The 15,424-nt window shown below is 46.4% G+C and overlaps 1 protein-coding gene across 5 annotated transcripts in view; it reads left to right on the top strand.

Moving 5' to 3' along the window:
- Positions 1-15,424, top strand: part of DOCK5 (dedicator of cytokinesis 5) — a 216,986-nt gene that overhangs the window by 178,667 nt on the left and 22,895 nt on the right. For 4 of the 5 annotated variants that reach the window (XR_010409659.1, XM_064585368.1, XM_064585369.1 and 1 more), the window contains exons 41-47: positions 4,158-4,299; positions 6,263-6,344; positions 7,554-7,638; positions 8,071-8,157; positions 10,040-10,216; positions 13,912-13,995; positions 14,670-14,807. Coding sequence is in view for 4 of the 5 variants with exons in the window: in XM_064585368.1 (XP_064441438.1) it covers positions 4,158-4,299; positions 6,263-6,344; positions 7,554-7,638; positions 8,071-8,157; positions 10,040-10,216; positions 13,912-13,995; positions 14,670-14,807 (795 nt within the window). In the remaining variant the exon portion in view is untranslated. Of the gene's footprint in view, positions 1-4,157; positions 4,300-6,262; positions 6,345-7,553; positions 7,639-8,070; positions 8,158-10,039; positions 10,217-13,911; positions 13,996-14,669; positions 14,808-15,424 lie in introns of those variants that run through there. The other variant, XM_064585371.1, reaches the window with a different exon arrangement.

Here is a 15,424-nt window from a genome sequence, read left to right as displayed (position 1 = left end):
GAGTGCCTGCCAGGAACACACGGGGCAGAATCGAATCAGATGTGGGCCTTACTGTCACGGAATTCACAGCCTCACGGGTGTAACGTTAATTAAATAATCACGCAAAAGAATGGAAATTGAAACTGACCAAGACGGGTATCACATGATTCTTTATTATTTATAATCGCCAAAGACTGGCTACAACTCACATGTCCCTCAATTGGCGAAGGGGTAAACAAACTGTGGGATAGCCATACAACAGAACAGTACTCAGTAATAAATAGGAATAAACTCCTGATACACACAAGCGTGTGGCTGAGTCTCGGATGCATTGTACTAAGTAAAAGAACTGAGACCACGGAAGTCTGCATACTCTATGATTTTATTTACATGGCATCTGGCCAAGCCGACACTTACGATAGGGGTAGAAAGCAGATGAGTTGTTGTCTCCTCATTGAAGGGGAGGGTTGGGCTTCAGAGGCATGGAGAAATTTTGGATGGTGATGAAACTGTTCTGTATTTTGATTATGATCATGGTTATGTTTGTCAAAACTCACAGAATTTTACACTAAAGAGGGTAGATTTTACTACATGTAAATTATGCCTGAATTTTTTTTTTTAAGAGTCAGGAAAGACTTCCCAGGGAATTTCTGCTTCGGCTGCAATTTAGAGGTGAGCTTGGAGTTTTGGAGATAAAGGTGGTAGGAGAAAAGCATTGCAGGCAGTGAAAGTGACAAGCAAGCGCATGGCAGTGCCCGGGAAGGGAGGGCATGGGGCGAGCGGGGAGTTGAGGCCCGAGGCATGGGGAGAACATTCAGGGCAGGGCTGTGGGGCTGCCCTGACTGTGTTGTCAGCACCCCAAGAGCAGGAGGAAACCATGGCGGACTCTGTGTGTTGGCAAGATCATCCATCATCTGGCTGGTACGGACAATGGTCGGATGTGTACAGATAAGCCACTTAGAGACTGTTGTAGATGTTGAGGGAAGGGATGGCCGGTCGTCCTAGGGAGGTAGCTTTAGAGAAAAATGGAAAGATTTTGAATAGTAAAGTAGCAGTATTTGATGATTGTTGTTGGGACACATGGGTGAGGAAGGAGGGAGGTGGCAAGAATGATTTCTCAATTTCTGGCTGCATAACAGGAAGGGCTGTGGAGCCATCTACTAAGACAGCAATACCGGAAAATAGAGTCATGGTAGAGAGATTCAGTCCATTCATTGAATAACTATTTATTGAACTCTTACTCTGTGCCTTACTGTATTATAGGCATGGAGGCACAGTCCAAAACAACCCAAATCCTTGAAATTATGGAACTTATATTCTAGCTTGGAGACACACAAAAAGTAAACACACTTAGTATGTCTGATGGCCTAGAACAATGCCTCACCCCGTGTAGACCCTCCGTGTGTATCATGGAGAAAATGTCGGGGCGGGGGAAGAAAGAGGCAGGTGATGGGGGTGGAGTTGTAATTTTAAATAGAGTGAATGGGACGGATGTCAGTAGGAAAATGACATTTGAGCAAGGACCTGGAAGAAGTGAGGGAATAAGCCCGGTGGCCATCAAGAGATGAGATGGGGGGCCAGGCAGTGAGAACAGCAGGTTCAAAAGCCGTGAGGCTGGAGGAGTGTGAACAAGAGGGCAAGTAGAGAAGGGGGGGCAGGTGGCTCAGGGTCCCGGATTGCAGGTGGCCTTTCAGATCTTTATACGTTCTTTGTGAACGTCTGGTTGGGGCCATACTCAGTGTGAGGTAATGTGGAACATCCAACAGATGCGAGTCAACAGTCTGATACATGGACCCAGAACTCAAAGGAAAGTTCCAGACTGCGGATAAAGTTGTGGGTTATTCGAGTGTGGAGGAGATAGCGCGGGGAGAGAGAATGGAGCACCAGAAGGAGAGGGTCTGGGAGGGCACCCTGCAGTAGGTTTTAGACCAAGATCGGCGGTCAGTCTCGGTGCTCCAGTCCCAGTAAGGCAGGGGTGCCTGCCATGCATGTGTGTGTGTGTGTGTGTGTGTGTGACTGGTGTGTCACATGCATTTGGGGGCATGAGCTGGAGACAGCACTGGTTCAGGGCAAAGGTTAGACCTTCAAGTTGAAAAAGGGGGGGGGTCTCCATCATCTGCTGGGTGACTATAGGATTTCGACCAAATCATGTAACCTCCACATTTTCTGACGTGTAAGTTAGAGAAATACTGCCCATGTCACAGGGTTGCTTCGGAATTAAGTAAATAGCATACAGGAGGGCTTTATAAACTGTAAAGTGGTTTGTGGATGTTAGGTGTTGTCAGAGAGTGCTGAAAAATATAAAAGCCTCTGCATGATGTAACCTCCATGCCCTTCTGTGGTATGGACCATTTCCCCAAACTCAGAATATCTAAAATTGTGTTGTCTTCTCCCCCCACCCCTGCCCCAGCCCTAGCCAGGCCTCCTCCTTCCCTGCTTCTGTCAGGGGCCCCACTGAGCCTCCTGCTCTGGGCCCAGCAAGCTCAGAATCCTTGGTGATTCTCCCCATCTTCTTTGCCCTTCACCAGATACCAGGGTCAGAAACCAGATCCCATAGCTTCTCCTTCTCCCACTCAGTCCTACCTGGGGGTCCTGCAGTTAGATGCACACCCCACTGTCCACGGAGGTTGTCTATGCACTGCTTCCGTCATGTCGCTCCCTCCTTCTAGAACCTCCAGTGAATTCCCCAGGCCTTAGGAACTGGTGCCTGCCTTTCAGTGCTCTGGCTTGTCCGAGCTTCTTTTCTTCTACTTCAGTTCCATACTTTCTGCCCTGTGGCCCTGTCCTTTCTTTCACTCCTCCTGCTGGTTGTCCTCCCCTTCTCTTCTCCTCTCCTTACCATGTCCGTGCATCTGGGCCCAGTCAATGCCATGTTATCCTCGAAGCCCCTCTTCTACTCTGCGCTACTTTGTGCTGACCTTGTGCTTGTCTGCTTCCATTCACATTGTTGTCCACATCCTACGATTAGTGCTGCCGAATACTCTGCTTCCTTACCTACCACAGTTTTGCCTGAATGATGGAATTGCATAAAGCATGGATTAGTCACGTAAATCTTTCCTAGCTTGGAAAAACTTCATCATCTATCCCAAAAGACCTGGCAGTTTTTCCTACCATCAGTGTCTCTCCTAGAAGGCATATTGCCTTCCTGTTACTTATATAAACTATCATACTTACTTGTTTTCTGTTTCTGCCCAGCAGAAGGTGAGTTTTGTTAGAGTAGGATCATCATTATATCCCTAGTGTCTTAGCATATCTCCTGTTTGTCCAATACCTATCTGCTAGATGAACGGGCAGGTGATTTTTAAAAATATTTTCCAGGACAATAGGGGCCCAAGGTTTAGTTAAAAAATGGATCAGGTATGGGCTGCCAATGCTAAGTACTCATCTGAGTGATCATCAGATGAGCAAGAACCTTTGAAACATGGCTACATTTGAACTTGCGTGGTCAACAGCAGTTATGAGTCAAATTACTCCTATGTCTGGAGCCTAGGAGATTTCTTTCTAAAAAAATCCAATTTTATTAATTTTATTAAGCAGAAAAAGAATGTAGATTAGAAGGGAGAGAATAGGACTTAGTAGAGTTATATTCTGTGAGCCTTTGACATCGCACCTACAGTGACTTTCAGGATTGCAGACGGACTGCTGTACATTATTCCTGTTCTCTGTTAATGGAGATTTGTTGTGTGGACTCTCTTCATACTTTCCCGTTCTCTACGTCAGCGCCACTCCAAGTGCTGGTCCGCAGCTGGATCATGATAAGACAAAGGCTTGCAGGTGAAGCAAATTCACGCACTTCCTTCCTTTGTTGAGAATGTCTTGCTATGAAAATCAGCTAAATTCAACAGTGTGCCTGGTGACATCATGGATCTACCTTAGGGCATAAGCTCATCTCCCTGTGGGTCAGTGCAGACCGTTTGCAGACCGGCGGTGGTCATGGGGCCGCACTCTGAGAAGCACTGCAGACACAGCTTTATGCCGTTGACTTATCTCCCCCAATAAACCATGAGCTCTTGCCAGATATGACGGTTGCTGTGGGGCACGTGGTAGGTCTTTAGTGAGAACTTGCTGGTGGAATGCACTTCGGCCGGGGAAGACTGTGGCTTCCTTAGCACCAGGATCTCCAGTTGCCCCTTCACTCTTCATGTGTAATCACTCCCCTTGCTGTCTCTGACCTGCAGAACAAAATCTTCATCTACCGGGGGAAGGAGTACGAGAGGCGAGAAGACTTCAGCCTGAGGTTGCTGACCCAGTTCCCCAATGCCGAGAAGATGACCAGCACCACGCCCCCGGGAGAGGACATCAAGTCGTCCCCAAAGCAGTGTATCCTCACCTCGGGGAGACATGGCCCGGCCCAGCCACAGAAGCTAAGGGTTCAGTCCCATCTCTGCACGCGGATATGTCCTGCCCTCCGACCACTCATGTAATGGTTCTGACTCAGTTTCCCATTCTGTGTAAAAGCTTTGGGACCCTAACGTCCTTAGCACATGGTTATGAAGTAAAGGAGAGAGGAGATAAGGAAATCTTGAATATGAAAGGATATGTTTTATAGCCATATGGGGAGCTTGAGGAGGACATAGACTGGCTGTAGAGAATTCTGGATTCTGGATAAAGACATATAGCTCTTCTTTTGTAACATGCAATGACTTAAAAAGAAAACAAGAACAAAATACTAAGAGCTCCGTAACAAAATTATTTTTAAGACTTGTTCATGTGTTTTGTGCTAAAATAAAGATGTTCTAAAATTGAACACTATTCAAAGAGAGGTAGATAAGCCAGAGCCGGTGTGACAGGGTAGATAAGAGAACGGGCTCTGGAGCCAAGGTGCCCGGGTTCGAGTCTCAGCTCTGTCACTTACTGTGTCCCTTTGAGAAGTTCCTTAATTTCTCTCTGCCTTGGTTTTCCCATCTATAAAATGGGGATGATGTTCATCCTTTCTCACGGAGTTCTTGTAAAGATTGACTAAATATCTGTCAAATGTTAGGAACAGTGCCTGGTACATAGTAAAAATTCAATATATATTGGCCATTATTATACATATAGGTTGGTAAGTAGGTTGTAAGTAGATGGTAAGAAAGATTGACAATAATAATAACAGACCAATAGACAGGCACACCTTTAAGAGAACGGCAACCTGTTAATACGTAGCAGATGCTTGGAAAAGAATGGTCTTCCAGGATAAATCCTTGTTTGGGTTATGTGGGTTCAGGAGACAACGGAGGTGCCTTCGTGGTGTGGGAATGACAAGAGGTCTTCAAGAACTGGATGTAGGATTTCTGTGGCTGTAACCTTTCCCAAATGGCTTCCTTCTTCCAGGCCTTGGTTTCTCATCCATGAGGTGTGAATCTGTTTTCCCTAAATACCCAGTAGCACTTCTGGAAGGATCAAAATAAAAAGGAGGTCATTTCTGTGAAAATGCTCTGTCAACTAGACCAGGGTAAAGCACAGCTCAGTGGTCCTCAGATTTTGTTGTACAGGAGACTCACCACAGAGAGATTCTAATTCAGCAGCTGTGAATTCTCATTGTGCGTCCTGATTAAGCGTCGTGTGGTTCTGGTTCCCCGGGGCTGCACATCACCCAGAGATGCTGGGAGTCACTGTTCTGTCCCGACCCAGGGCTTTCACCCCGACTTTAAATGCTGTCGATTTTGAAACAGTATATCTGTACTGGCGAGGACAAAAAAAGTCATTATTTAAATTATCAAGTCAGAGAGACGGGTCTCCCCGTGAGCTGGATTAAAAGCCTGACTTCATCATGTACCAGTTATGCGCTCTGGGTTTTCTCAGAGCCTCAGATTCCTCATCTGTAGAAGGAGATTCATAACATCTGCCTGTTGGTTGTTGTGTTTATTATTGGCGGGAACATATTGAGAACCTCATTCAGTGCCCAGCGATGGCCGTCCGTCAACAAGTGATAGCCACAGATACCAGACGTTCCTTCTGCGCAGGCTCTGGAGTCTGGCTGTTTCAGAGGCATGCGTGTCCAAAAGAAATGATTTAAAACTGATTCAAATCCCTCTTCACCTGATAGTTCATTGATGCCTATTTTCCTATGGCAGGGTTGCTTGCCAGGTGTCTGACCAAAATGTCCTAGGATTATTACTTAATAAGGCGTTTGGGTAATACCTCAGGGAACCCTGTTTTGAATGCAGTCCTGGCAGTCAGGAAAAAGGAGTACGTCAGGCAGGTACCATTTCCATCTGCAAAGCAGGAGGAATAGGCGGGGCTTTCTGCCTGGGACAGCTTCACAGCCCAGCCCCTTGTCCTTCCTTAACGAGCTCCTCAGACATGCAGTGTTTCACCGTAAAGCCGGTGATGAGCCTGCCGCCCAGCTACAAAGACAAACCAGTTCCAGAGCAGATCTTAAAGTAAGTGGGGGTTTTTTGCTTCTTTTAAAAAACATTTTCTAACACATTTTATCTAGAAGTACATCAAAACCCAAGCTTTGGGGTGCTTGGGTGCCTCAGTCGGTGAAGCGTCTGACTCTTAATTTTGGCTCGGGTCATGATCTCAGGTTCATGAGATTGAGCCCCACGAGTGGAGTCTGCCTGATCTCTCTCTCCCTCTGCCCCTCCCCCCACTTATGCTCTCACATGCGCGCACGCGCACTCTCTCTCTCTGAATGAATGGATAGGTAGATCGATAGATAAATAAAATCTTTAAAACCAAAGTCTTAAACTCATTTGGAAGACCTGCTGTCTTACTCCTCTGGGGCTGCTATAACAGGATCCCACAGACTCGGTGGCTTATAAACAACACATTTATTTCTCACAGTTCTGGAGGCTGGGAAAGTCCAAGGTCAGGCGCCAGCAGATTTGGTGTCTGGTGAGGACCTGCCTCCTGATTCACAGACACTGACTTCTCTCTGTGTCCTCACATGGCAGAAAGGGTGATGGAGTGCTCTGGGGTCTCTTTTATAAGGGCACTTATCCCATTCATGGGGGCTCCACCCTCATGACCTATGCACCTGCCACAGACTACTTAATCCCATCACAGTGGGGGGCAGGATTTCCACACATGAATTCTGGCATTCAGACCACAGCAACTCTTTATTGTATTTTCAGTATAAAATAAGAGCTTGGTAATTCAAAAGGGATTTGGGGGCCTTGGGGGTATTTTTAGACAGACAGAGGGAAATCAGGAATTTCACTGTTAGGTTTCAGATCTCCTGGATCCTATTTCCACTCAGAAGCACTCACTGAGGAGTGGCTGACCTCACCTTGCCTGGTGGGGTCCCCAGTGATCGAAAGCCTCATTCTTTTTTCCTGAGAAGCTAAAATGCTAGTAGGATTGATAGGATTGAGATAAAAATACACAAATGAAATCACAAACATGGATATAAATACATATACCTTTTTAAATGGTGAGCTGTGGAATGGATTCATAAATAAGATAAAGATGTGCAATAAAATCAGATCGTGCACCTCCTCCAGCTTTCATTGTGGAGACTGTTTTGAGGTCGCTTAGTGGATAAGACTCGGTCTTTGTGAGATGTGGCCCAGGTTTTTTTGAAGTCTGATCAAGGACTGCTTGTTCTAAGAGCGAAGCTACAGCACTGTGGCCATGTCTTTCTCCAGCTACTATAGAGCCAATGAAGTGCAGCAGTTCAGATATTCCAGGCCATTCTGGAAAGGAGAGAAGGATCCAGACAATGAATTTGCTGTGAGTCCACCCCCTTTGCCCTCTAAAACAAGGTAAAGTAGGCTTTCCACCTAACCAAAGCAGATTGCAGAAACGATGGCACCGTGGGGACAGAGGACAGAGGTGCTATGCGCTTACTACCTAGAGAGCAAGCCCATCTCAGTGGAGAACTCTAGACCGGACCCCACCCCAAGACTGGGCTCTGCTGTTGCGCTCCAGTGTTGATGCTGGTATGACCTGAGCAAGTCCCACCTCTCTGGACCTCACATGTCCCCTCTAGAACATGAGAGGGCCCAAGCAGATGATCCCTTGCAGTTTTAAACATCCAGAATCCTCAAAATGTGGCCCGTTCACCAAGGAAGCATTTGGGAATAGACTCTCCCTGACCTCAACCAGGGAGCATTGCCATTTTGCCTGGGAACTGACATTTCCAATTTTCCTTCCTTCCACCAGACCATGTGGATCGAAAGGACCACGTATACAACTGCGTACACCTTTCCTGGGATTCTCAAGTGGTTTGAAGTCAAACAAATTTCAACGGTGAGTCATTTGAAATTGGAACTCAGAAAATTCTTTGTGTCTCCAGATATAATAAGAGCCTTTGTTAAGCCCTCCTCCAGTTCTCACTAGCTCGGCCAGCCTCCTCTGGCCAACTTTGTTTTCCGAGAGAGAAATAAAAGGCGTGCTTGTCTAATAGAACTCCTTTGTACAACTGATGTTACAACACCAACCCTAAAGGTTACTCACAGTGAATGACTCTTTTATGAGTAAATGAGTCTCGTCTCCTCATGATCCTGCCAGTGCACCAAACCGTTTTCCGAATGTCTCCTTTGAGTTTGCTGTCAATCACATTCTCTCCCAGAACATTTCCTCTTCTTTCATTCGTGGCTAATCACATCACCAGTCGTCCTAGACTCTTCCTTCTCTATCCCTCCCCAAAGCTGCCCCTTTTACCTTTTTAATATTTATTGAATCTGTTTATTTCCAGCTCTCCTACTACTGTACCCTGTTTTAGTCCCTCATTCATCTCTGGTGGACGCCACGGAAAAAGCCCCCTCATTGGCCTCCTGCCTTGGCCTTCACAGGCCTGTTTTCCTCACGGCCTCCGAGCGTGAGTGCCACAGTGGAAAGCTGACCGTATCCTCCTCATGCTTAAAACCTTGCCGTGGCTCCCCAGTGCCTAGAGCATAAAGCCGCTGTTCCTTAGCACACACAGGCAGAGTCCTTGTGACTCAGCTCTGCCACCTCGTTTCCTGTGGAATCTTCTGGAACTAAACTGCTCATTTCATGGTATTTTAACCCTCCATGACAGTGGGCCATTTTCTTTGCCTGAAATGCTACTTCACAACCTAACTACCTCCCATCTAGGCTACGCCTGGAAGTCATCTCTGAAACTCCTAAGTGGGGTTAGATGCCCTTTCCCTGTGCCCTGCCACAACCTGGGCTTATTTCTAGCAAGTTACTCCCGTGCTTACATGGCTTGAGACCCCACTACATTTTATAAACCATAGGCTCCTCCCAGCCACGAATTCGGTCTTAGTCACTTTTATGACTGTGGAACATAGCACAGCACTTGGCATGTAATACATCTTCAAGAAACACATCTTGAACAGATCTGAACTGAAATCTGATGTGTGCCATACCAGTGGTAGTAAATTATTATTTTTTAAGTATGAATACGATTTTTGGACAGAGACTTTTGGCATCGAGGCTGCAGTAGGCGGTCATGCTGGCTGGCAATGGGTAAAACGAAGAAGGCGATCTTTCTTGAAACCTGGCTTTGAAGATGTTTCCACAGGAGTTGCTCTTCTGAATGTATATTAAATCTTACTTCGTTTTCATCCAAAATTCAGCTTGAATATTCTAATACATCCTCTTATTTCTGACTTCTTTTAACCACAGAACCCATGCTAAGGTGACTTACGTATGGTCTGAATGTATGGCATCCAAAATCATTTCCCTTTTCTCATGGAAGAAGCATCAAGCCTCTTGCCAGGGAACATTCTAGGTGCTGCAGAAGTATCTGGGATCAGATAACCCATTACTCTGTTGTCACTGAGCTTCTCAAAAATCTCTGAGGGAGCTCTGCCTAAAAATCAATCATTGTTACAGCTCCAATTTTTTTTTTTTTTTCAAAATTTCTGTAGATACTTTGCACCAAGAAATAATCACCGCAATAGCTCTAATTTTTAGGTCACCCTTGGACTTCCTAAGGAGATTTTAAGTCGCTTATTTTGCAACTTAGCAAAAGCATTTCCAATAAGTGTGGTATCCAAATAAATATAACCTTGACAAGCAAAACGACTCTTCTATAGCTTGGTGAGAATGTTATACCTTTTAAAAGGGAACGCTTCGGATTTTTTGTTCTGTCTTTGCTGTGAGCTCACAAAATGCCCTTCCTCTCCCTGGTCCTCTGTCACAGGAGGAAATCAGTCCCCTGGAGAATGCCATAGAAACCATGGAACTCACCAATGAGAAGATCAGCAACTGTGTCCAGCAGCATGCCTGGGACCGAGCCCTCTCTGTGCACCCTCTCTCCATGCTGCTCAGTGGCATCGTGGACCCGGCTGTCATGGGGGGATACTCCAACTATGAAAAGGTGAATCCCATGTGTCTCCATGCCTCTCTCCGTGGCACCATGCCCCCAGTGAATTCGTTGCTTACAGCTCACCTGAGAGATTTTTCACTCTGCCTTCCTCACTTCTTTTACAAGTGAAATTAATGAAAAGCGTGTCCTTGACCTCACACCTTCTAGAGACCCTCAGCAACCCCGCCAGGGTTAGGCCATGGCCTGGTAAGGAGTCACTGAAAGATCAATCTAATATACCACGTCTGGTTGATCTACCCGCTGTTCCCTCTCCCACTCCCCTTCTCCCCTGTGGGAGATGCAGAACTCAGGATGCTCTGGAAGTGAAGAAGCATCTGTGGGAGAGGCAGAGCTGTGCTCTAGTTAAAATGAGCTTCTAGAGGGCGCCTGGGTGGCTCAGTCGGTTAGGCGACTGCCTTCGGCTCAGGTCATGATCCTGGAGTCCCGGGATCGAGTCCCGCATCGGGCTCCCTGCTCGGCAGGGAGTCTGCTTCTCCCTCTGACCCTCCTCCCTCTCATGCTCTATCTCATTCTCTCTGTCTCAAATAAATAAATAAAATCTTTAAAAAAAAAAAAAATAAGCTTCTAGAAACACCCACCCTGACTTGGTGTGCCGTAGGTTGTTTGGACAAACGCTGGCCCTGGCTACACAGTTACATTAGTTCAACTAAGTGTCATATCTTTTATTCTGGAGAAACAAGAAAAGAGTACTCACCAGATGTGAATCCATTGCATAGGGTTTGGATGTAGCACCATTTAAAATGGAGGTAATGGGGGCGCCTGGGTGGCTCAGTCCGTGAAGCGTCTGCCTTCGGCTCAGGCCGTAATCCCGGGGTCCCAGAACTGAGTCCTGCATCGGGCTACCTGCTCAGCGGGGAGTCAGCTTTTCCCTCTCCCTTTCCCTCTGTGCTCTCCCTCTCTCTCTCTCTCTCTCAAATAAATAAATAAAATCTTAAAAAAAAAAATAAAATGGAAGTAATGTATTCAAGTAGGTAATTCGTAATGTAATTAATCAAGACAGGATTTTTAATTGTTCAGCTGTTTTCAGTGACTAGGTAATTTTGGAGTCCTCTTCCTGAATCCAAATAAACATTTGGCCACCGCCCTGTGGAGTAGCCTGGAGAATGAGCGGGAAGTGAAGGAGGAAGACGGGAAGGGCGAGTGGACAGTCGATGGGCTGATTCTCTTATTTCCATTTGTACACCAAGTCCTGAGAAGACCAGGGACGTTAGAAGCAGCCACGCCTGTGACCCAATCCCGGCTTCCCATTGGCCACTGTGTGCCCTTGGGTGAGATAATTCACCTCTCTGAGCCCCGAGCTTCGTATCTGAAAAAAGTGAGGAAGATACCTAACGCACAGGAGTGGCTCATAGCTAAGGAAGGCATCTTGTGTGTAGGGAACATCACAGAACACTCGCCGTATAGTTGAGGCTTGCTGAGGGTCGGTTTTCTTCCTCCCTCCCGTCGCTTGGAGCCAAATGTGATCGAAACGTCCTTCGTGGGTGGGGCGGCCAGTACTCTGTGACTGATGCTGTGACCATCTTTCCCATCAACCTTTGCGCCTTCTTCAGGCTTATGACCCTTAGCAGCCGGGAAGGAGTCCGCGCCGGAGTCCATGCCAGGTGTCGGTAATAATCTCTGGCATCATCACAAAATTCAAGGCAAAACTAGGGTCCAGAATATAATACTTTTTTGAACTGTAATGATTTTGGTGTGTGTTTTTTCATATAAGCTAAGCTATCTAGTACTAACTTTTAATGTGTTTTTCCAAGTGTTTTTTGGGTTTTTTTTTTACAGAATGCCCCTGAACTCAAATTCATACATGCCAGTATCTGTGAATAGTATGTAATTTCATGAAGGTCTTTCCAATGTCATTGTCTTCTCATTGAAATTTTTTTTTTTTTAAAGATTTTTATTTATTTATTTGACAGAGTGAGAGATAGCGAGAGCAGGAACACAAGCAGGGGGAGTGGGAGAGGGAGAAGCAGGCTCCCCTCTGAGCAGGGAGCCTGATGTGGGACTCGATCCCAGGACCCTGGGATCATGACCTGAGCCGAAGGCAGACGCTTAACGACTGAGCCACCCAGGCGCCCCTCAATGAAATTTTTAAAGAGGGAATATAGGGTATGTAAACTAATAAATTTCAAGACCTTTAGCTTAAAATACTAGTTTGTACTTTTAATTAATATGTATGAGTGTGTGCATTTCTAAACGTAAGAAAAAGGTAAACTCCTTGATCACCAGTGACCCCCATTGCAGTCCATTGGGGAATCCATCATCACTTACCTATCCAGGCGACCTGTCTTAAAGCAGGCCGTTAATCATTGCCTGCCTGATAGGAACCCAAGAGCTGTTTGCTGTAATCCATCAGCCCCTTTCTGTCGCGAGGCAGGACTCTCCTAAAAAAGTGAATTTCAGAGCACCCTGCTCCAATATTTCTTGACTCAACCAATGTTTTGGGAATTTCGGTGCATTTTATCTTATATCAGGAATTGTTTTTTAACTTTTGAAGATTTAAACTGCTTGTATTTGGAAGGTGAGGGTGGATGAGGTTTTAAGCAATACGACTTTTTCACTCACTTCTCTCTAAACATGAATCTGGCCAGAAGGAGTGCTCTCCGGATGTGCTGCCCGGCTTCCTGTTTGTGATACTGGGCCTGCAGGCCCGCATGTCTTTGTATCCCTTGTTGCGTTCATTTGCTGGGGCCGCCAGAACAAAGGCACACACAGGGCAGCTTAAAACAATAGAAATAGATTGCCTCACAGTTCGGGAGGCCAGTTTTCTGAAATCCAGGTAGCAGCAGGGTTCATTCCCTCTGAGGGCTGTGAGGAAGAATTTGGTCCCACCTCTCTCCTACTTTGAGGGGTTGGTGAATATTCCTTGGCTTATAGATGACCATGTTCTCCTCGTGCCTCTTCACAGTGTGTTCTCCCTGTGTCTAAACTTCCCCTTTTTATAAGGACTTCAAATACATTGAATCGGGCGCCTGGGTGGCTCAGCTGTTAGGCATCTGCCTTCAGCTCAGGTCATGATCCCCAGGTCCTGGGATCAAGCCCCGGTCCTGCTTCTCCCTCTGCTTCTGCCCCTCCCGCCACCCATGCGCACTCTCTCTCAAATAAATAAATCTTTAAGAAATTTACTTATAAGACATTTTCACATCTATATCTCATGTCCTCAAAAAAGCCTTTTAGATAGATGAGTAATGAGAAAATGTGGCTATTAATATTTACTTAATACAGGAAAAAAATGTGATAGAGCCTATATCAGATGATAGAGCAGGAGAACTATCGTCCATATCCAGCCTGCTAATTTTTTGCTTTTTCCTTTATAATAACTGCACACTTTAATGAGTAACCTTTAGGGATTGCCATTGGCCTTAGTCCTTTGGGAAAGTTATTTCACTGAATGCCATTCTGCTCTACTGATGATATTTGGTCTGTGCACTTGTGTGTGTCTGGTGGTTGTTGAGAAGGTACTTTGATTAGGCATTGCACAATTCCAGAAAAACCACAAAATAGCACATACTTTTAGAATTGTCCACTATGGCAAAAGGGCTGCCCCAGGAAATGAATGAGTATTTACTTAGATGTTCCTGATTTATCAGAACAGAACACATTTTTCACCCTTTCAGGCTCTCCTCCCTCGCGGGTCAAATACACAGATAGGAACGTGTTCTAATTAATACTCACATGTGCTCCCCTTTTAGGCTTTTTTTACAGAAAAGTACTTGCGGGAGCATCCCGAAGACCAGGAGAAGATTGAGCTGCTAAAACGACTGATAGCGTTGCAGGTATGTGTCATGGGAGGGGTGTGGCCAGACAGCCTTCCGCAGCACTCCATGGGGTGCCACAGAGCACAACCCCAAGATATTCTGTAGGGCTTAAATCTACAAGCCCGCTTTTAGGGGGTTTTGTTTTGTTTTGTTTTTTACTCTTTGGAATCACAGCCTACCTCTTTGTTTGGCAGAGTGACCCTAGGAATAGCATTCTGTTAGACTCTACAGTGCAGAGAGGGACCCTCCTAGAGAAGAGATTAAAATCCCCAAATTGGTTTGCTGAGCTGTGTTTCCAGCTGAGCCATGTTGGCCTCAGTCTCTCTCTCTCTCTCTCTCTCTCTCATTACTTCAGTGAACAGTGGTAGAAAATGCAGCCATCCGATTCAGCCTGATGTTTAAAACTAGCAGTGGCTTAGCCACAGACATGCCCCTGGGCCAGGTGGGTTTGTCTGGGCTGTCAGCCCTTCCCCAGTTGAGGGCCTGCTTGTCTCCTTGTGTGTCTCCCTGTGTCCTTGACCCAAGGGCGGCCAGTGCCCAAGCCCCACACGGAGAAGTAGCATTCTCATGTGGTCCATGCTGTGTCTGCCAGCTTACCTGTCCGTCTCCACTCCCATCCTCGCCCAGCCTCCAGATCTGAAGTATCCCTCTTCCTAAACCGTATTCCCTTCCTCTCATGCCCTTTTGTTCAGATGCCCCTGCTGACAGAGGGGATCCGCATCCACGGGGAGAAGCTAACAGAGCAGCTAAAGCCACTGCATGACCGGTTGTCTTCTTGTTTCCGGGAACTCAAGGAGAAAGTGGAAAAGCTCTACGGTGTCATAACGCTGGTAGGCTTTATCTAAGGAGCTTGTTGATTTTTTCGGTCTCTTTGACCGTTTTTGATCTCGCGGAGTTTTTCAGCTGCCAGATGAGTCAAAATGGTGCAGCATGGAAATACCAGGGGCAGGGAGGAGAGCACATGGTGAGCTTTTGGTGACCTTCTAACAGTGACGTGCTACAGAGGGGTTCTCAGACTTGAGTGACTGTCCGAACCACCTGAAAAACACAGACCGCTGGACCACAGCTCCAGAGTTTCTGATAAGAAGTCTACAGTGGCCCGAGGGTTTGCCTTCCTCACGTGCTCCCACGTGGGGCTGAGGCCGCTGGTCTGGGCCCACAGTGTGCACCCTACTCTCCTAGCAGTTGGGACGTTCCTGCTCCCAGACGCTGATCATTCCTGTCCCATCTAGCCCAATTCTTAGTGATTTTCCTAGTGTTTATTTTTCATTTTGATGAAAGGTTTCCACTGTTGACGCCTTTGAAGGGGATAAAGAATGGTGAAGTGCATTTCGCAATGCATACAGCTGATTTCATCATTTTTTCCAACAGTTCTAACACAGTTCTCCCAGTGACAGTTTTCTTCTTCCCAAGAAGTTGGGTGGGTTGGTACATGCGCTCAATAACC

Source organism: Mirounga angustirostris, unplaced genomic scaffold (genome assembly GCF_029215605.1).
Source record: "Mirounga angustirostris isolate CCGP_5_RB_7025 unplaced genomic scaffold, mMirAng1.0.hap1 SCAF_2, whole genome shotgun sequence".
NCBI lineage: Eukaryota > Metazoa > Chordata > Mammalia > Carnivora > Phocidae > Mirounga > Mirounga angustirostris.
This window is presented reverse-complemented; position numbering and strand designations above follow the sequence as displayed.